This window comes from Rhynchophorus ferrugineus, unplaced genomic scaffold (assembly GCF_030347505.1).
Source record: "Rhynchophorus ferrugineus isolate W39M unplaced genomic scaffold, kcgeb_rfMv2 rfM10, whole genome shotgun sequence".
Taxonomy (NCBI): Eukaryota; Metazoa; Arthropoda; class Insecta; order Coleoptera; family Curculionidae; genus Rhynchophorus; species Rhynchophorus ferrugineus.
Window position 1 is genome coordinate 23592769 of NW_027472589.1, and position 24617 is coordinate 23617385.

Here is a 24617-nt window from a genome sequence, read left to right on the forward strand (position 1 = left end):
TCTTCTTTATGTATCGTTCCGCAACGGAGAAATTAAGCTCTATGAAATTAAAAAATAATCAACATGTTACAACGGTAAAGGAAATGCTGGGAACTCATTTAATGACTAGTAAACATAGTAATATGTAAATTATCATTCATTTTTATGACATATTTTAAATTAAATGCTAATGAAAATATACATTTTAATAATTGTGTGTTGTAATTTTGTTGACCGAGTAAATTGGGGAACATTTGAAAATAAAAACTCATGTTTTATTAAAACATTTTATTACAAATCTTTAAAACAGAAAAATGAAAAAGGCCACATTTAGATAGATATTATATTGGTATTATATCATATATATATATATATATATATATATATATATATATATATATATATATATATATATATATATATATATATATATATATATATATATATATGGTAGATATGGTGCATTGTACATAACAATAACTGATGGTTCCACCAAGTTCTTTAAGAGCTGATTTTTAAACTACTGCAAGGACAAGTTATGGTTCATTTCTTCATGGTAGTCACCGTTGGACTTAGAGAAACACTAATTCTGCACCAGGAATAAAACCTTTCCTGTTTCCAGCATGAAGAACTATATTCGTCTGCCACGAATTAGAAATAAATGTTATGACTAACAAAACCTAATCGATAGTTATTCCATATATATTATTATTGTCATATTATTGATATGTTTACATCAAGTCCACGCACCATATTTACATAAAGGCATCATATTGAAACGCTTTTAGATAAAGTCTATAAACTATATTAACATATAGCCTTGATATTATCTAATATTATTTAATATTATTTATCTAATATTATTTAAGAAAGGTCCAGAAACCATATTTGTATATGTAATGCATCTATCTCAAAGCAAAATCTTCATCTTGCACACTATCGTACTTTTCACCTGAAAGAAGTCACCAGTGAATACATCATCATTTTTACAAACCAATAATTTATTTACCGATGCTCTTTTATAAAAATATATTATTTTTATCTTTGTTTGTTTCACTCCTCCACCTTCAGTGTAATAGTCATTAGATCGATCGCTCCACTCTTTCATCTGCAAAATCCTATCTAATTTTTTCGATTTTTCTAACTTAACTTTCATCAGTTTTGCCTCGACAACTATTAGCACCTATAAAAGAAACATTAAAGTGTTACTAAAATATATCATGATTGAGGTATAGACATTTTTATCATTTACCACAACTGGTACTATTTTCGATGGACAAACGCCAGTAATGAATCGAGTACTGAACTGATTATATTTTAATTGACGTATTGTATATTTACTAACCTATAACGAATAGATGGTTAATTACAACAGAATGTGTATAAAAGTTATAATTACCTTTACTATTACTTCTAGTACAATTGTATATTATATCTCTCATATCTTTTGCAACGTTTTTATTTCAACAAAAATTGTTTTCTTTGCTTCTTGTTATCATTTTGAAGTCTGTAGCCATATGGGGGTGAAATATTGGCATATGTTGACTGTTATAAAACCAGTGTATGTTACAATAACACAGATATGCTAATATGCTATGAATAACACAACAATTTAATTGTTATTATTATAAACTTTTATATATATATATATATATATATATATATATATATATATATATATATATATATATCTGGACTGGACCTAGAGTTTAACGTGGCCTCTGATCCACAGTCCTCAGCATTAAGCCTACCGACTGGCGAGTGACCAAGTTCAGAAATCATCCCAAAAGACACCCGGTCTTACCCAGCCTGGTTACTGGCGTGACTGGTATCATTTTCCTTGTCGGATTTTACACTCTTGTCTAGAACATTCACAAATATTAAAGAATCACAAACATACATTTACGACCGTGCCCCAGCAGGATTCGAACCCGCGGCTATCGCAACAGTAGGAGGACTGTCCGATCGCCTTTACCACTGCGCCACCAAGCCGGCATTATTATAAACTTGTTAATGCAGCATAAAATTTTAATTCAATAATATTTTTTTTAATCTACGTATTCTACGATTGTTTGTTTACACTCGACCAACGGTTAATTTTAAAATGGCCGATTATACACTCTAGGTGGGGAAAGGATGAGCGTAAATATTTGGGGCACGCGCACAATATTCCAGCATTACATTCAGTTTAGCGTATTCTCTTAGTAAATCAATGACATCTAGTATTAAAACATATTGTACATTTTTATATTCTTAGTAAAAACTTAGAGAATATAACGTTTTAATCTTATGTTTTTTTGTTTCAGGTAAATATCACATCTGCTATCAAATCAACTAACTGCCATTTTGTTGTCCTAAGTGTAAGTATATTGTCTAAATCAATGTAATCCTGGGTGACCAAATTTTCTTCAGACACTTGAAGCACCTTAGTACAACACAGATTTTAAAAACGTTTTTTATTATGAGTATTTTAGATTGAGTAAAAGATCATTTTGGTTTTTCCTGGTAATTCCAAGTGATGGCTCTGACGTCGCATATTTCTAGTGATACTTAACCTTTGAAACACGACGTTTCATTCGTTTTCTCAGACAAATTATTAGACTTTGAACGTGAAGTCATCTTTAGCATATTTTGTTTTTTACTTTTACTTTAATGCACGCGACATTAAGAATTCGATGCTGACCAAACCATTAATTCGACTTTACTGTCGCATTTTCTTTCATCACGATAACCACCTGCGGTCCCTGCGGAATTCTCGTAAGGAGTATGGCTTCAAAAAAGGCCTGTTGCAATTTTCCTCCAAGAAATCTCAAGAAATTCTATAGTGAAATTATGATTTTAGTTGAAATTAGGAAGAAATTAACATTTACAATCATCAGCCAAATCTGCTACTACATCATTAGAAATATATTAGATTAGCAGTTTATATAATAAAATCGTTTTTTGATAAAATTAAAAGGTGTACTGGAATGTCATTGAAATACAAATAACGCATTGAATAAAAAATAAAAAATTGATTGATACTTCTTGCATAGATAGCATTGTGAACACAAAAAACTAGTATGGTTCGACTGTTTTGTTCAATTCGTGATGTCAGGCGAAAATGTACGAACCATGTCCTGTATAAATTTTGAGAGAGGAAAGGACGGAGATAATTGCTTGGAGCAGGTAATTTTACATGTGTTTATATATTCCAACGGTAGAATAAGCGAGACGAAGATGTACGTATTCCATCACGTACCAACTTTAAAAAAGAAAAGGACAAAAATAATTACTGATTACTATTAACATGTAGTTAATACTTTCATTTGAAACGAAGTAGAATTACTTTTATATTTGAACTAGCGACCCGCCCCGGCTTCGCACGGGTGCAATGCTGATACTAAATTAAATACACTACAGAAAAAATATGAACGTTGTATATAAAATCATAGCGGCCCGCTCCGACTTTGCACGGGCATAAAATATATATGCCTATGTCACTCAATGAAAACATGATTAAAATCGATCCAGTATTTTTGGTTCATTCATTACTGCCCTTGGCCTGCACGCATTAAATTTGGAGTAAAACAATTCCTCTTCCCCTATACTTACTATGAAGATTTCCTGCTATCTTTGGAATATCTAAATTCATACAATTTTTATTACATTACACATTTTTAAACGCAAATTTTAAATTTGTAATATCTCCGAAAATATTTGTTTAATTTACATGCTGTAAGGAACCATATTGATCTATATTAATTGCACACTGTATTTAAGGTACTTAATTCGATAAGGATTAATGCCGTATTGCTTAAAATAGATTCGTAAATAATTCGCGTAATAAAAAATAGTTTTAAAGATTTAAGCGCACATAGGGATATAGGGACAGAAAAGGCGACTTTGTTTTATACTATGTAGTGATGTTCTGTGGATCTATAAAAATGAATGGAATTTTTGTATGGAAGAAATAATACCCCAAAAATGTAACCGTATTTTAATATATTAATTGCTATTTTTAAATAATATATTATAATAAATATAGACAATACAATGGAACTTAAACAAAACCTAAAAACTAAAGGTGTACAATTACTATAAATACTAAATAAAATTTAAACATACACCTAATCGTTGAAAAAAAAACTAATTCATGACATAATTATAAATGATCGCACAATAACTACTAGAGCTTTTTTAAATTAAATCAAATGCTTTATATTTTATTGAACGGAAATATATTGTAACAAAAATCGAGAGAGTAATCGAAATATTTCCTATTATTGCCATAAAAACAGTCAATACTATCTATTATTCACAATTTTAATCTTTTTACCCTAATACATTAACAATCAAAAAATATCGTTCTAAAATGCTGCTATTTTAATATACAATATATTATATTTATATGTAATACCAAAAAAGTCATAAAACTATATATATATATATATATATATATATATATATATATATATATATATATATATATATATATAAACGTAAATTGGGTACATTTTTGTCAAGGTTGCGGCTAACACGACAGAGCCAGAACGTTAAATATCAGTCGAATGAAAACAGTCACTGGTAAAAAGTATTAAAATCAGTCGTACCAAAAATAGCGACTGAAACAGTCGATAGTCGATATCAGTATCATCATCAACATCGGATGCGGAAATTTGATTGTTGGTTAGGGCAAGGTCTGGGGAGTACGATCTTGTTCGTATTCCTTGATCGTGTTGGCTTCATGAAATATTTGCTGTAAGATCACCTTACCGTCTTCGGGTCCTTTGTGGGCATTTTTCGGTATATACATGGTTCAAATTAATCATTTGTGGTCAGTAGCCATCATGATTAATTCAATTCATTGTCTGCGCATGTTTCTACAATAGGTTACTATATATATATATATATATATATATATATATATATATATATATATATATATATATATATATACTTGTCAACTTTTCATCTTGACCAATTATGTTTTAAGATATTTTGTATTTGCTGTCATTATCGTCGATATTGTAGCTCTTCAAAGGTTAAACATTTCACCAATCGCATGCTTTTACCGTTGGAGAACAAGCTGTAATAACACACTGAAATATAACCTACAACACTTGCAACAACTATTTACTCGGAAACAGTGTTGCCCACATACAGCAAAATGTACTATATTGCATGACATTCATATAATGTACATCCATTAACATACAGTACATTCTCTTTATTAATATGGAAATATCCTTTCCAAGATAACGCTCAGATTAAAGTAGATTTCGTAACAGATTATCCTTGCATATAGACAGAACTCATTTATTAATTCATAATTAATTACCGAATAAGCGCACATGAGACCGGATCATTAAAATCATATGCAACATCAAAATTAATTTCAGATAAGCATCTCACCGACAAAAATATTCAGTCTACGTATTTTATTATCGTTAAAACAAACACTACAAGATATATTTATTAGAGCGCTATAAATATTTTATAGTGACTCATATATTTATATACTTCTTAAATAAAGTTATTTAATATACAATATATCTTATACGTAATATTTAACATGAAATGTTATAAAAAAAATCTTTCCTTGCCTATATGATAAGGTGTTGTGTCTGGAAAAATATATTATTTACCAGATATATCCAATGTAGCTATTTTCGTATTGTATAATACCTTACTTAAAGAATTACATTGTAACACATGGGCTGAAAAGTTCCTTGACTAACACAGAGATGGCACTAGTTTTATTGCCTTAACCACTTTTTCAGTTAGATTTTTCAAAAACAATTTAGTGTTTTAGTTTTAGACTACTTCTTGATTGGGAAAAATACCATTCAAGCGAAGCAATGGCTTGAAAAGTGTTATAAACACTCCGCTCCATCAGAAACAATAATAAAACGTTGGTCTGCTGACTTCAAACATGGTCGTAGAGACATCGATGATGCAGAACGCAACGGAAGTCCAAATGAAGCGATAACACCAGAAAACATTAAAAAAATTCACAAATCGTTTTAAAAAATCGAAAAGTGAAGATGCATGAGATAGCTAACATCGTAAATATATCAAAAAGACGAGTTAGTTTTATATTGCATGAGCATTGAACTACGAGCAAGCTCTGTTCAATGTGGATTTCGTGTTTGCTCACTGTTGACCAAAAACAAAAACGTGTTGATGATTCTGAGGAGTGTTTGGGCATACTTAAGACGTAACAAACCCGAATTTTTGCATCAATATATGACATTACTGCGCTCGCCCTCTAAGTGGACAGCAACTGGTAACAGGCGTATTTTGAGGCAAACTATAAATCATTCTACAAAAGTAACTTTGAAGTGATAGAGCGGCTCTGGAATGATTATGTGACTCTGGATAAATACAGCCAATTTTCGAACAAAAAAAAATACATTTTCTTTGTTGCGACCGGGACTTTTCAGGCTATCCATTAGGTACACTACTTGCTACCACCTGAGCAGAAATGTCACTCTACTGGTGTCACAGTATTCTGTAGTCCTTCCAGTAAAACAGCCAATCCACGTCACAGCTAATGTCGAAAATACTGCAGCTTCCAGCATCATACTAAACGTCATGTCTGTTAAAAAATAATCATTACTGTTAGTTGCGCGATATAACATATATGAAACGTGTAGAATTTAAAACAAAACGTTCGCTGCCTATCTAGTATCAAATACTTATCCTAGATCCTAGAAGCCTACTAGGTTTGAAAAAATATTCAGCAAAAAAACGAGACAAAAATAACTAAGTAAGTGTTCCTACAAACAAACAAAATATATATTCAAGTAAATTGAGGTCAGTAGAAATAAACGAACGACCATAAGCTAATAGAAAATTTTACTAAAACTCACAAAATAAATAAAAACCTTACTCAGATAAACCCTAAGAGGTCACTCATGACTAATTTTTGCGCAGTCTGAACACTAACCAGGATATCCAGGACATGCACTGCATACATAAATAATGCGTTTTCTTTTTTTGTCACTAACAATTTTTACATTGCTTTCTCATTACCTTTCCTGCTTTCTTCTCCTCTCGTATTATCAAAACATATTCGCTGATAACCGCTCTGGAAATAGGTTTGAACGGAACCTTTAGTAACCTTTTTATGATAGACAAACGAAAGTCGTAAATTGGAATACGATTGCCTAAATATTTATTGTAAAGTTTGGCACGTTTCATCTATTTTTCCACTTTTGGGACGAGAGGGCCCTGACATATCGATATTTTTCCCTGCATATGCAATTCTGTAATATATATATATATATATATATATATATATATATATATATATATATATATATATATATATATATATACGAATCAAAAAGGAAAATATCGAAAGCAAGCACATAAATGACTCACCTATAGTCGCCAGATAATACCAATACGACAGTACGGGTGCTGAACTAAATACAAGGCTAGAGCGTAATTGGAGTCCAATGAAAGCTTAACATTACGCGCTGGCGCCTCATTGGCAGCGAACATGTTAACTATATCTCACTAGCTTTGCGACCACTTGCGAAGCTTTTTTTCACCGTCCGCAAGAAACTTGTCACACTAAAGGTTTCACTGTCAATTCATGTGACACTTGTGTATATTATTACATAAAAGTTTCAAACTGTTTCATGGTTTATGTTTAGTTTTGTAGCGACATCATCGAAAAATGTCGGCCTACCCCGATATCTTTTAAAAATTCCATTAACTTTTTTAATGTTGCGACTGCTACAACCTTCACGACCATCACGACGGCGTCTCTGTCTTATAGTTCCGACGCTATTCGCAACATACTTCAAGACCAGCTGCAGGTCAACCCGAGCAAAACTCAGGTTATTCTGTTCCACCGCAAGAAGGAGTTCCGCGCCTATCGCCTCCAAATTTATAAAGTCCCTCTCCCCTGGCTCCAGATAGCTTCATATTTCGGTCTACAGTTCGACCGCAGATTCCAATGGTCAGCTTAAATACAGCACGCTATTTGCAAAGGCAATGGCGTGTACAGCCTACTATTTCCACTCCTCTGCAGAAAAAGAAGTAAACTCCCAATCCCCCAGAAAGCGACTCTGTACAAAATACTAGTTAGTCCAATCTGCCTCTACAATCGCGTCGACAGCCACATATAGCTACCGACAAGATGAACATTCCTACAAAGATGCGATTCTAATGGTATCCGTTAGGACAATCGAAATGATTTTTCCACGTCTAATCAGTATAATTTTAATGATGAACTAATTAATTAGGCCGCAATAAATAAGAATAAAAGATATGACTCGTAAATATATATAGACACTAATTCTTCTCGGAGTTTCAAAAAGTTTTTAGTTCAAGGAAAACCGTGATTTTTCCGAAATCAACTGCTTTATAAGCATGAACCAGTCATTTTAAAAAGAATATGACTAGGACGGTTAATTTATATCTCGCTCTATTTGTAATTATTCACGTAATATGATAAATAGTTTAATTAGCTGGAAACTAATAGACCTGCAATAAATGTGACGGAAATTAGCAGATAAACCTTAATAAAACAAATGTGATTTCGCTAAAATTAAACTGATAGTGAAAATAGCATTAATGTTTTATATTGCTCAACACTCATTCCTAAAAATTCCTCATATTTATAAACTGACAATGTTAGACTAGATGGCGTGGCTTGTATTAAGTGATTGTATTTATGTTCATCTTTCTTTCTTTACTTCAAAGGCATTTATTGTGAAAAAGTGCTACAATATCACTTTATAGTATATATATATATATATATATATATATATATATATATATATATATATATATATATATATATATATATATCCACAGCGCCTTCTGATTAGCACTTGTTCAGGTCGAAGCAGCATGTCTCGGCTGGCACACGATTTCAACACTGTTGTTTAATATATATTGTAAATCAAAAATGTTGTTTGATATATATATATATATATATATATATACAATATATATTAAACAACAGTGTTGAAATCGTGTGCCAGCCGAGACATGCTGCTTCGACCTGAACAAGTGCTAATCAGAAGGCGCTGTGAAGAAGGTGGATGCGCTTTTTTTTGGCCTGGAACCGGGTAGGGGAATCCTGTTACGGATACCTGGTCGGGAAGACCCGCAAGAATAAGCGGGTTGGACTGGTTATGTGGAGGCTGCCTCTGGGCTACCCACTAAACCCCACCCTATCAGCTGATCCAATGACCCTAACTGATACTTCTTACTGTTAGTAAGGAGGGTGCCCGTAACCGGTAACACCGTTAAGATGCACAAGGGCCAGGCAAGGACGTGGCGTCGTTATCACACCACGCAGCTTGCGGTACATGGTTAATCGCTCGCCGGAGAAGGTCGAGACAATTAGGAGTTAGAGCACGACGGGGTGGTGTCGGCTGTGATAGAATAAGGCTACGAAGAGCCGAATGAGTTATTGGCTTAAAATATCGACCAGCTCGGTAATACATCTATTGTCCGAGAGACGAAGATTGGAGAAATATCTTGAATAAACCTCGGATATAAAATCGTGAACTTGAGGGACGTCTGTTTCTCTATGAATTTGATTGTTCCTGACGAACCATGGGGCATTGATAATTCTCCTGAGAATTTTGTTTTGAAACACTTGGAGACGTTCCACCTGGCTAGGGGAGACGTATTTTAGATAGACACTGGAGCCGTATAGAGCGACTGATCGAACCAGCATCTTGTACAGGAGAGATTTTATAGATAGAGGAAGCCTGCTGGCTCTGTTGATAAGCGGAAACAGCAAATTAACAATACCTTGACCTTTATGGAGGGACTTTTGAATGTGGGAATTCCACCTAAATTTGCGATCGAAGACAAGACCGAGATAGGTGGCTTCTTCTGACCATGGGATTTCGGCGTTCTCGATTTTAAGACGCGAAATGCTCAGTGCAAAACGCTTCTTGTGGAAGAGGATGGCCTGGGTTTTCTGTGGGTTGACCTGCAACCTCCAGAAATGTAACCACTGGACCGTCTCATCGAGTTGTTTATGGAGTCTGCTTAGGTGGGTGCGCTGGGTGCTGCAGAACAGACGACTGTAAAGGGACCCCAGCATGCGTGTTGATTGGCCAGAACTGCTCATGCGCATTTATTCTAAACTAACTTGTCAGATTTCACAGCCACGTTGTTTACGAGGGTTGTGGCTAGGAAGTAATTTTTAGGTTAATTTTATATTTACAAAAGTTTTTTGAGGAAATACAATTATTTATTGTTTAATACAGAAAGTTACCGCCAGACAATGCGAAAATCAGTGTATAAGGTATGAATTATTAGTAAATATTATAATTTTGTAGCGCTAACTTTGTAGATTTCAATGCAACCCAGAGATAATTGTCTTAAATAATATGGAAACAGAATTTGTTTGCATATAATAGAATAAGTAAGAATTAAAAAAAGTCATATTTGTATACTTGATACCTATTATTTTCTGATTTTGCAGATATTTCAAAATATTTAAAAAAATAAGGAAGGAATAAGGTTTCAAAAGAAATAAGGTTGAAGATAAGAGGCAGTTAATAGAAAGTATGAAATAAATCGATAGCATAATATTTGAAGCTTTGTGATTTATTATTTCTTTCGGTTTATATAACTATTCAAAGCGAATAAAAAGTACAAAACAATTGAAATAATATATCGTATAACAAATTTTATTGTAATAAATACAATAAATAAATACAGAAAAAGTAATCTAAGTATGATTCACACATAAATAATATAAATAAAATATTTATTTTACTTCAAATTTGCCTGAATACTGTAAAACAGTATGGATTATGTACTTATCTTTTGCGAGTTTTCTTATAGGTTCTGATAATTATTCTATTTTGATAGTTATTAGCACTTTGTCGTTCAATATCCAATATACTTTTCCAAACTTTGAGATCACTCAGATCGTCTAATGAATCTAATAGTTAATTTTCAAACTGTTACTTTAGCATTCTTAGGGTATTTGTATTTAGGAGATTATTTTTATGATGTGTTGTAACAATAGTGTGTTGTAGTTTTGTGTTCCAAGTGAATAAAAATTGGGAAACATTTGAAAATAAAAAGTCATGTTTTATTAGAAAATGTTATTACGAATCTTTAAAAAAACACCATATTTAGAGATTATATTGATATGATATGTTTACACCAAGTCCATGCACCGTATTTACATAAAGACATCGTATTGAAACAATTTTCAACAAAGTCCATACACTATATTAACATCAAGACTTGATTTTATCTAATATTATTTAATATTATTAAGTACAGAAACCATCTTGGAGACGATCGTACTTTTCACCTGAAAGAAGTCACCAGTCAATACATCATTATTTTTACAAAAAAATTATTATTTACCTATCTTCTTTTCACTAGTCATTAGGTCGTTAGGGTAATATTGATGATTAATGTTATATATTTCGTTTATTCCATTCTGGTCAACTCTTACTTATTCTTGCATCCTGCATAATCCTATCTAATTTTTTCTATTATTCTAGTTTAACATTCATCAACTTTACCTGAACTACTAGCAACTTCACCTATAAAAGAAACATTAAATCTAAAATACATCATGATTGAAGTACATTTCTAATTTTTATCAGTTATACTATTTTTGATGGACAAACGCCAGTAAAGAATCAAATACTAAGCTGATTATCTTTTATTGAGCTATTATACATCTACTATCCTAAAATCAGTGAATGGTTAGTTAGAACAAAATGTGTATAAATGTTATAATTACCTTTAATATTACTTCTAGTACAATTATATATTACTTCTCTGATACCCTTTGCAACGTTTTTATTTCAACAAAAAGAATAATTGTCTTTTTTGCTTCTTGTTATCGTTTTAAAATCTGTAGCTATATCGGAGTGAAATCTTGGTCTTCTATTTGATGTCCAAAATAATTAGTTACCAGTTTGGCGGTTAATATTCTCGCTATGAGCAGAGTTCGTTCTGTTTGGATATTTAAACATTATAAAACTTAGCCTTACATTCCGTACATACCTTTGTTCTTCCTTATTTTAAAACAAATGTATATTAGAATACTAAAATTAACATAACAATTTAATTATTATTGTTATAAACTTGTTAATACATCACTAAATCTAAATTTTCTAGATTATTTGTTCTCAGTCGATCAACGGTTAATTTTAAAATGGCCGATTATACACTATAGATGGGGACACTCTAAAGATATCAACTGAACGTGTACATCATATCATTCACGAATATTTGGGTATAAGGAAGCTCTGTGCAAAGTGGGCGTGAGCTCACTTTTGACCAAAAACAACGACGAGTTGCTGATTCGGAGCAGTGATTGAAGACGATCAAGCGTATTAAACCCGAGTTTTTGGTTTGGTTGAATATCCTGCGGCAGTGTCTGGAAACTCGGCATCAAGCCAAGCTGTATTTTTTCCCTTCAAAAAGCAATATTTTAGCAACACGCGAAATTCCTTTTTAACCAATTTTTTCACAATAACAAAAGTTGCTTCACTCAAAATGCTATAATTCACAAACTAATGATTCGAGAGCTGTCAAATTTATACACGCATCTTTTGAGGGTTAAGGCTAACTAAGAAACATATGGATTTAATTCTAGTAGCTAATAGTGACTTTTCAATAGACCTGTTATTTAATTAATGTATTTATTACAACTTCTAATACAACTAACAATTAACTTTGATCTGACTTAACATTACAAAGAGCTACAACTAATATATTTTCTACTGAATCACTGTTAAAAATTTTACAAGATTAGTATCCTATATTTGCACTAATCCAAATCCGAATAAGCTTTATAATTGACTAATAAAGCAATCTTTTAGAACTTTAGTCAAGATAGGAGTATCTTCCAACTAACAAATAGAGTTGCTTGGTTTTGAGTCTGATCTGTTTTGTTTTTTTAAGATTTTAACTAAATGTTCTAAAATATATGATAAAATAATATAAAAAACGTTGCTCTTGCCTGAGAAAGGATAATAAAGGTTCCAGACGAATAGTGTATAGGAAGTAATTGTTAGGGTTACTAAGATGTTTTCTAAGTATATACTATCCCCTGTATGTATATTCTTGAATCAATAGTTTAAATTAATAACAAGTCTAATTTCTATTTCTTGCTCAAAACTTAAAAGGATACTTATTACTATTACACAATTAATTTAAATAAATAATATAAAAATAAGGTTAAATGAGAGTTTTTTTGGATGTATGTGAACACAGATACACATATATTCATATATTTACGTTTTATTTATGATATTGATATATTGATCCTACTTTAATCCAGTTGGAAAGCAATAAAAAATTACGATATCAATAAATTTTTGACATCTATATTAATGACAGACTCGTATAAAGCGTAAAAGTGCTAGATTGATATATAACATGTTTGTACTTGAATTAATTTCGAATAATAATTAATTAATCGCATATTCAAATATTAATTAAAGCCGATTGATTACGGAAATAATAAATATCAATTTTAAACTGATATGGTAATTGATTAATATACTCCATAACGATAATTAAATTTAGATAAGAATATCAACTTATTAGACTTTTAATTTTATGAAAATTAATCGTTTCATTAAAAAAAAAGTTGGAAATATTTCTGTATAACAAAAAGCAGAGCAGATTCTACTTAAAAACAAAGAACTGTACCTATTTGAACTTACCTATTCTTCATGTTCATTGTTACGTAACCAACGTGTAACTGCACGATAACCTTGGCATAGAAATGGATTTTCAAAATTGTCTAAGATTTATCTTTAAAACTTTTTTTATAACATCTTTATTAGATACGCTTAGTACAATCTTAATTTACAATTAATTTATTACTACTTTTCCTATGTACTTGGATTAATTAACAAGCAAGACGAGTGCGAGAAAATACATCAGTATGTGTTCCTCAATTATAAAATTATAATTGTTTATTAATTATTAACTTATAGCTATGGTTTACACTAAATGTATACACTTTATATAAGTTCGTATAGTTTTGCTCGTTTCAATCTCCTGACATCCTGCGCGCTGTCCAGCAGTTGTATTGCTTCCACGTTAGTATGATTTAGTAATCTTTTTTCGTGTTTCAAGGCGAAATCTTGGACAATTTCGCAAATCCATTTGATTTCCAGGTCATCGTGCAGTTCTTCATTGGTTACATAGCGATAGGCATTGGTAATAAATCGAAGAACCTTGTTTTGACAGCGCTGTATGACTAATTGATTTGAATTTTTAGTGCAACCCCATATTTGCATCCCATAGGTCCAAATTGGCTTTATAATTGTATTATAGATCAACCTCTTTGATTTTAGATCAAGTTGAGAGTATCTTCCGACTAACCAGTATAGTTGTTTTATTTTGGTTCTAATGTGTTTTGCTTTTTGTCTAACATGATGCATCTTTAAAACATGAAATAAGTGTTATTCTTAACTTCAGTTTAATTAGTTTAGTTTTATTTTAATTTGGGAAATACATACTGATGTATTAATCTCGTACTCGCCTTGGTTGTCTACTAATGGAAGTACAACACAACAGTAATGATAAATAAATTTGTAAATTAAAGTTGTACTAAACATGTCTGTAGGATGTAAGAAATAGATGTAATTAATAATTATTAAGAAAATGGTGGGAAAAAATTGTAGAAAATGATTGAAAATATTTCCTCCCCATAAATGCCTTGTTAAAGTGAAAACATTATTAACAGGTGGTCTCGCTACCATATTGATGGCGCGCCATCTTGGTCATGTGACGTTTAGCTCAGTTTTGCTTTAACCATTGTGTCGTGGAGACATCCAAATTTTATTATGTATAAATATACGCCACAAGAACAAGCGGAAATAGTGACAATGTTTATTGAAAATAATCGTTCTATTATTGCCACTCAGAGGAAATTGCGTTAAAAATATCCTAATAGTCTAATGCATCACAAAACCACAATTTATCGTTTACGTGCGAATTTTCGACAGTGCGGCACGACAGCAGACAGGTCTCGTACTGAAAAACAACGGACGTCTCGTAACGCTGAAAATGTGTCTCTGGTGCTCGATAGTACTGCAAAGTCTCCAGAAACATCAGTTCGGAGACGTGGTTCCCAGTTACACATTTCTGCACGCAGTTTAAAGCGAATTTTCAAAAACTGATTTGAAAATGTTCTTGTTAAAATTGCTACCGAGAGATCCTGATCAACGAGTTGAGTATAGTAATGCAATACTAGGACTGTCTGGTGAAATTGATGATTTTTCGTCTAAATTGATAATGAGTGATGAAACCCATTTTTTCTTAGTGGCCACGTCAATTAACAAAACAGTCGGTTTTGGGAACACAGAATTCTCAATTAATTCATGAAGCATTATTGGTATTCATGCTGGAAACATCATTGGTATGAAACATCATTGAAAATGACCAAGGTGTTGCAGTAAAAACCAAGACATGATTCGAAATTTTCTCGTGCATGAAATGGAATAGCAAGGACTAGAGGACATGTGGTTTCAGCAAGATGGGGCCACATCACACACAGCTCGTTCAACAATTCAATTATTGGATGACGTCCAAGAAGGCTAATTTCGCCAAGCGGCGATTTAGCATGGCCAGCCATATTTCCGGATATAACAGCACCAGACTTTTTCTTACGGGGTTTTTTAAAATCAAAATTTATGTGAGTAAACCTCAAACGATTCCGCATCTTTAAGACAATATTCGTCACTTAAAACTGAAGAAATTCAGCCTCAGATGTTGCAGGATGTCATGAAAAATGCTTTAAAAAGACCCGAAAGTTGCATAGCGAATCGCGGTCACCATTGAGCCGATATAATTTTTCAATCATAACTAAAAATAAACTATAAAGACCAAATAAACTTTTTATGAAAACCAAACTTACCTAACTTTTCATTGAGCAAAGTTATTGGCAAAATGGTAGTGGGACTCTTGCCATGTTGTAGAACAATGACAATAATGAGACTTCAATCAAGAAACATACATTACTGTTTTGCTTCTAAGACCCATTATCGATGTATTGAAATCATTAAGAGCCCGTTTATTTGTTTTATGTCGCCTAACTTTGGTTATTTGATTGCTTTAAAAATTGTTACTAGGTGAATAAACTCTAATTTGTTAATTAGAGTTTATTAAGTTTTATTAATATTTGTTGAAAACTAATCCATTTATTGCAGGAATCCAGCACCACTAGCAATAGTTATTTCGTATATTTTATATTACTTCAGCCAAACTCTTCCAACCTTATATTTAGGAACACTGGTCTTCAGTTAGTAATTTGAAATAAAAAGTGAGTCTCTTCTAGGCCTAAAAAACACACTGTATATCCTTGATTATACTGATTGCAAATTGACAATTTATATAATTAAAAAGGGGAAATCAATTTTATCGTTGTAAAATAACGACTAGAATATTTATTAGATATTAGATCATTAAATTGATTAATTAGATAAATTCAATACATGTTTCACATTATCAGTTTATTCATTTGACTCGACCTTGAATAGTGTTATTATTGCTTGATATGAATAACCAAATAAAGTCTTCATGCCGGTATGTAATAACAATAAAATTAGCGATAACTTAGATGCCAAAATGGTTATGTTTTTTAGATACTGTTTTGTCGAATTTGATTAATTTTAACGATTCAATTTTATAAATAAATTAATACCATTTACGTTTATTATTAGCCACGATAAAACTCTAATTTCATCTAAAGAAAGTCGAATTGTGTTTTAAAAGATGGCGATAAGAGCACCCTTTGTAGAAGGACCTGTCCCACAGTAAAAAATTAATAATTATGAACCCCTGCAAGCAGACAATGTTAAATATCTGGGAATGCATTTTGATCGACCTTTAACATGGAAAAAAACATATAGTGACAAAACGCAAATAGTTTAGGCTTAAACTAAACCAAATCTATTGGATAATAGGACGTAAATCTAAATTATCCTTAGATGACAAGGTTTTGCTATATACGTCAATACTTAGGCCCATTTGGACCTATGTTATTGAACTGTGGGGTATTACTAGCAAATCTAACTTAGGTATCCTTCAGAGGTTTCAGAATAAAGTATTGCAAGCCATCATAGATGCCCCATAATACGTCTCCAACAAATGAATTTAGCGCGATATCTCCTTGGAACCTTGGAAATACCATTTCTGTAGTACGATTTGTCCTTTCCCTCAAAGTAGGCCTCAGTGTCGGCGATCACCTTTTCATTCGAAGAAAATTTCTTCCCAGTGAGCATTCTTTTGAGATTTGAGAACAGGAAATAGTCGCTGGGGGGCAGATCTGAAAATATGGTGGATGAGGAAGCAATTCGAAGCCATCGTTTTCACTGACTTGTCACACGGTGCATTATCTTGGTGAAGCTGCACTTTCTTTTTCTTCAAAAGCGGCCGTTTTTCGGCGATTTCGCCCTTCAAACGGTCCAATAACACTATGCAATAGTCGCTGTTGAGGAACCCTCCTTTTTCAAGGTAGTCAATGAAAATTATTCCACGCGCATCCCAAAATACAGACGCCATAACCTTCGGAGTAAAATTATGGAGCCATGTTTCATCCATTGTCACATATCGACGCAAAAACTCGGGTTTATTACGCTTGATCATCTGCAAGCACTGCTCCGAATCATCAACTCGTCGTTGTCTTTGGTGAAAAGTGAGCTCGCGCGGCACCCACTTTGCACAGAGCTTTCTTATACCCAAATATTCGTGAATGATATGATGTACACGTTCAGTTGATATCTTTGGAGTCTGCTATTTCATTCAATTTCAATTTACGGTCATTCAAAATCATTTTGTGTATTTCTTAAATGTTTTTGTTTTTAAACCATGTCAAAATCCATGGATTGGGCTTCGAATTGCTTCCTCATCCACCGTATTCTCCATATCTGGTCACCAGCGACAATTTCCTGCACTCAAATCTCAAAAGAATGCTCGCTGGGAAGAAATTTTTGTTGAATGAGGAGGTAGTCGCCGAAACTGAGGCCTATTTTTAAGCAAAGGACAAATCGTACTACAAAAATGGTATCGAAAAGTTGGAGGTTCGCTATAATCAGTGTATCACTCTTGAAAGGAATTATGTTGAATAAGAAAAACTAATATTGCCAAGAAAATGTGTTTTACTATGGTAGGCCGGGGACGTTTCAATTGACCTGTTAAAATGTAAATATATGAATGTAACCAAAACTCTCATTTTATCTTATTTTGATTTTATTTCTTTAAATTAACATTGTGTAATAGTAATAAGTATCCTTTTAAGTTTTGAACAAGAAATGGAAATTAGACTTGCTATTAATTTAAACTATTTATTTAAGAACATTCATACAGGGGATAGTATGTACTTAGAAAACATCTTAGTAACCCTAACAATTACATCCTATACTATTAGGCAAGAACAATGTTTTCTTGTGTTATTTTATCATGTATTTTATGATCTTAAAAAAACAGAACAGACCAGAGTCAAAATCAAGCAACTTCTTGATTAGTTGGGAGATACTCCTACCTTGATCGGATTTGGATTAGTTTAGTATAGGATTCTAGTCTAAATTTTTTGAACACTTTTTCAACATTGGGTGGAAAATATATTAGTTGTAGCCGTTTGTAATGTTAAGTCAGATCAAAGTTAATTGTTAGTTGTACTACAGGTTTTAATAAATGCATTAATTAAAAATATGATTTGGGAAATTCATAGTAATGTATTTATCGTGTCTTTGAAATAATTCAACTACAAATTATTAACAAATATATTTATAAAAAATATTGTACAGACTATATCTAATAAAAGATCTAATGTAATACATAGGCTGAAACACGGCTTTTTCAGTTAGTACTAACCTTCAATAGAAAGCTGTTAAAATAGGTTTTGTTTCCTTATTTTCAAAAAAAATGGATCAAAAACAATTTTACATTGCTCCTTGATGGGAAAAATACTGTTAAAGGGAAGCAATGGCTTAAAAAGTATTATAAGGACTCCGCTCGAAAAAAAATTTCAAACGTGGTCGTAGAGACACCGATGATGCAGAACGCAGTGGACGTCCAAATGACATGGTAACACCAGAAGACATCAAAAAAATCTACAAAATCGTTTGACTGATCGAAAAGTGAAGTTTCGTGAGTTATATAACATCCTAAAGATATCAAAAGAACGTGTTGGTTTTATATTGTATATGCTATATTTTTATATTGCTATGAAGAAGCTCTGTTCAAAGTGGGTGCCGGGTTTGCTCACTGTTGACTAAAAGCATAAACGCGTTGATGATTCTGAGTAGTGTTTGTCCATATTTAAACGTAACAAACTGCAATTATTTGCGTCGATATGTAACAACGGATGAAACATGGATCCATCACTTCACTCCGGAATCAAAATAATCGTCAGCTGAGTGGACAGTAACTGGTGACAGGCCTATTTTGAGGCAAGAGAAAAATCGTTCTATAAAAATGGTATGGAAATATTAGAGCGACGCTGGAATGATTGTGTGGCTCTTAATGTAGATCACGTAAAAAAACGCGTTCTCTTTGTTACACCCGGGACTTTCCATGTCTTGCACCTCCAGACAACATTAGATATAAGATAGGTAATTTGACTAAATTCCAAAAACAACCAGCATTAACTTTCTTGTGAAAAAGATGGAAGGGTGATTTCATGGTTACTTCGATCCAATGATCTACAAATAGTCAATGCATTATTCTTGATGTAAAGCAACAAATAAAAAACGGTGCAACAATGATAAAGCATAAATTATTTTAAAATATTTACAGGTGAACGTAGATGCGATGATTGACATCTAACCACTCGCCTTGATAATGTTAATAATTTATTCATAAATATACATATCGGAAGTAAATGGTTTGAAATGGAAACTTTCAACGATTATTTATTTCATTAGGTTCAATATAAAAGTCAACAAACGAATTATTTATGTTTAACGTGATTACTCTAACGTTAATATTAGTAGGTACATACAATAATACGTTTTAATACTTTGGTGTCTTCTATATATTAATAAGTTTGAAAATTATGAAACAAAAATATAGTTATTAAATATAATTTAGTTTAACATTATAGTACATCAAATGCATATATTGTCGAAGAACTTAAATTATAGTTTATTATGCAGCTACAATATTTTGTAGGTTCGAGTCGTTTTATTATATTTGGCTTGAACTCTTTTTCAAACTACCTGTGGTATGCCTTGGAAACCTAATCTAGCTGATTAACAATTGTATATCAAAGGATTGTATAGTTCTTATTGCCTGCGTTGCTGTGTTTCCTTGTCAAGTCATTCTAATATCATTGTATTTCTCCTTAGTTTTTTCTGTATCTCTGTATTATCCCTAATGCATTTTCCGTATCTGCAAAATAGTACTAATTCTCTCTTCACATACACACACACATAAATCCAGCACACTCTATAGTACGATTTTCTACAGCTATCCTATATTAATTATATACTCATCTTTAGTTGTATCCACTGTTATCACCGTGTCTTGGTAATTGTCAGCATTGAATCATAATCACATATCCCGAAAGTATAATTTGGTCATTTGTCAAGTCAATCACTAAGCTCTTAATTTCCAATCTATTTAACACTTGATCACGATTCCGCCATTTGTCAATTTTTTTCTTCAATTTGTTCGATCATCCAAACCGAGGGTTTTATTGTAGACAATTTCTTTCCACATATCCAGACAGTTCTTGCTTGTATATCCTTCTTGACCTGTGTGGTTATTTTAATAATTCTTTGTCACGCCCCATATCAGTTCGATTGGATTGAATATACAGTGATAGGGAGGAAGACATAATACTCTATGGTTATATTATTAAGAAATCTGATCATACACATACCTTAGTTCAGGTCTGTTAAAAAAAATTAAATTGCGTAAAACGCAATTAAACCTTTCACTTATATTTACCGAATAACAATTTGAAATAGTGCACTCAGAATGGTTTATTCAAAACTTAATTTGTGTATTCGATTCCAAACTATTCCTTAAACAAAGGCTGCAAGTCAATACACTTGGGATTTTCTCCATCATTGTACTATGATATGGTGCATTGCTCATAACAATAACCGATAGCTCCGGCAACTTCTGAATTTCAGAAGGTTCATTCGTCAATGATAGTCACCCTTGTACTTCCTGTTTCCATCATGAAGAACATTGAATATATATATATATATATATATATATATATATAAAAGCAATGTCTGGAAGTTTTATTAGACCTTTTCGTGAGTTATTTTTACACCATTTAAATCCTAAGTTCTTTATGGGTACTTTTCAGTTTCCTCTGAAATAATAGTATATCCTTAGCAGCTGCTTTAAAGGTTTAACTTATTAGTTTTTATACTGCCTTTCTCTGTTTATTATATTAATTCTTGTTCATTTTATCTTCTGTTTTTTCTCAATTGTTTTGTTACATTTATTTTTCTGCGCCTATATGAAGGCATTTTAGTCTTTCTTAAACATTCTCATATGATTTATTACGTATGTTATAATATATTATAATCTAGTAATTTTTTATATGAAAGATATGTCCCCATTTTTTAACCGATTTCATAAAGGAGGAGGTTCTATGTTCGAATGTATATTTTATTAATGTATGTTCGCCGATTTCTCCGTCAATTATGGGCTGATTTTCAAAATTCTCTTTTTATTCGAAAGAGTGCACTTCCGAGGTGATTCTTAGGATCTTATGAGGGATGGGGGGAAATCAGGGGAAAACCTCAAGTTTTACAGCACTAACATTTTTTTCCCAACAGGGCAGCAATTTTTTTGTTCTAGTTTGATTGGAACATTTGTCAAATCACCTAGACTAGGTAGCGGACCCCAGGGCCCGAAACGTTGCTTATATTCAATCATTGTTTCTCTATTCTTATTTTTCCTCATACGGGCTGTACTTTTACTTGAGCTATCTATTGTAATATTTAATAACCTAACTTAACTTAACTGCCTAATTTTTGGTGTAAATATGTAACACTAAAAAGAGAAAAACAAAATATTTTTAATAAATAAGGAACTCACTAAAAAGTATAAAATAATCATTCTTAGATTTTTGACACAAAAAAAAACGTTTTAAACTAAAATATGTCCATAATAATCGTTATAATAACTAAATAAAAATAAACAAAAACCTTATCTAACCCCTCTACTACACATATACATCTATATACACAATTTAGCTTAATACCCTCATATATCTATTTATTTATTTACAATATTATTTTAACTACTACTGATCAGTTCGAAGTCGGTGCTGAACCTAAACAATACAAAAATAATAAAATAACTTTGTGACATATACACAAAATTAAATAACGAACAAAACAAATCTAATTTGTTGCTTGGAACTGACTTCAAGTGATCTTTTTTTATGTGTTGAAAATCTAAGATTGATTATTTTATACTTTTCAGTGAGTTCCCTATTTATTTTTTGAGGTCGGTTCAATTTTTTGTTAAAAATATTTTATTTATCTATTAATTCCTGTCTTGATTTGTTTTTTGTTACTACTAATCTTAAAATATGATATTTCAGACAATCGTAAATTATTTAGTGGCGTCTTTTGTTGAAAAGTCAAAAGAATTAACAGGTCAATTGAAAAGTATCCGGCCTAACACATAGATGGCGCTAGTATAATTAAATCCATCAGAAGTTTAGACGTGGTGAAATGAGCATCGAAGATTGTGGACGCCCAAAAGATGTTGTTACCGACGAAAACATTAAAGAAATACACTAAATGGTTTTAAATTACCGTTAATTGAAATTGAATGAAATAGCAGACACTCTAAAGATATCCACTGAACGTGTATATCATATCATTCACGAATATTCGGGTATGAGGAAGCTCTGTGCCAAGTGGGTACCGCGCGAGCTCACTTTTGACCAAAAACAACGACGAGTTGATGATTGGGAGCAGAGTTTGAAGATGATCAAGCGTAATAAATTTGAGTTTTTGCGCCGAAATGTGATAATGAATGAAACATGGCTCCATCGTTTCACTCTGACGTCCAATCTACAGTCATCCGAGTAGACTGCACACTATGAACCCGCTCCAAAGCGTGGGAAAACGCAACAGTCGGCCGGCAAGGTTATGGAGTCTGTATTTTGGGATGCTCATGGAATAATTTTTATTGACTACCTTGAAAAACAAGGATCATCAACAGTAACTATTACATAATATTGTTGGACCGGTTCAAGGACGAAATCACCGAAAAACGGCCGCATTTGTAGAAAAAGAAAATGCTGCTTCACCATGACAATGCACCGTGTCACAAGTCAGTGAAAACGATGGCAAAAATACATAAAATGGGCTTCGCATTTCTTCCTCCGTATCTGACCCCCAGCGACTATTTGCTGTTCTCAGATCTCAAGAGAATGCTCGCTGAGAAGAAATTTTCGTCGAATGAAGGTGGTCGCCGAGACTGAGGCCTATTTTGAAGCAAAGGACAAATCGTACTTCAAAAATGATATCGAAAAGTCAGAGGATCGCTATAATCAGTGTATCACCCTTGAAGGGAATTATGTTAATAAAAATAAAAAATCTAATTTTGCCAATAAAATGTGTTTTATGGTAGGCCGGGTACTGTTACTTGTAAATCTGATAACCCCTCCAACTGTAATTTTTATCGGTTTGTCCAATTAATCTCTATTAAATATATTAATGAAAAAGGAAGTTCCTAAAAAAGATAATAATAATTTTACAATAGTCGAAAAAACACAAACAATATAGTTGTAGGCTGACCTCTCACATAAATATTAAAGTTAGCTATTTTTCCGTTTTTCCTTTCGCTTAATATTTGGTTGAACTCATATTTCCACTAATATATTTAGGTAGTTCCACGAGTTCTCAATCCAATTATATTTTTTTTATTTTATTTCTTATTTTTAAGCATTTCGCTGGTTTCTAAATTATTACCATTTCTTTCAAATGACTGCTTTTGATCGTTTGGTTTATTGCTTCTGGCTCATACCTGTCTAAAGTTTTTCAGATCCGTGTTCTAATTAACTTAATAACCCAAAACAATAAAAACGTAATTATCATTTCGTAAAGCTAATCCAACTTTTTGTCGTGTACGAGATTTGTAATTTGTCCATCTCTCACTGTTGGCGTTTTGTTGACTATGCATGCCATTATACGCTACTCTCTATTATTAAATCCCGTTGTTAAAAAAGTTTTATTAAGTTTGGACAACTTTTAATCGAAATACGAAAGTGATTTCTTGGCGACGACAATTCCCGAGGAAAAACTCGGCAGGAGAACCAACGGGATTAATAGAAATTCTTTGTTTTTTTTGGTTTATCTTTTGTACGGCTGGCTTGATGTAATCCATTCATTATTTATTGCTTTCGATAGTATATTGGCACCTAAAGTTTTGTTATACTATACAATACCGAAAATATTTGAATTTAAAAATTTTCAGTTTATATAAATATTTTTTTATAACATCTTTTTTGATACGCTTAATACAATCTTAATTTACAATTAATTTATTACTACTTTTCCTATGTGCTTGGATTAACTAACAAGCAAGACGAGTGGGAGAAAATACATCAGTATGTATTCCTCAATTATAACAATATAATTATTTATTAATTATTAACTTATAGCTATAATTTACACTAAATGTATACACTTTATATA

General features: G+C 32.0%; 1 protein-coding gene across 1 annotated transcript in view; it reads left to right on the plus strand.

Annotated features, from left to right (window-relative positions):
• Positions 1-24617, plus strand: part of LOC143203863 (uncharacterized) — a 137298-nt gene that overhangs the window by 108411 nt on the left and 4270 nt on the right. The window contains exon 4 of the mRNA XM_076416174.1: positions 2286-2339. Within this exon, the coding sequence (XP_076272289.1) occupies positions 2286-2339 (54 nt within the window). The remainder of the gene's footprint in view (positions 1-2285; positions 2340-24617) is intronic.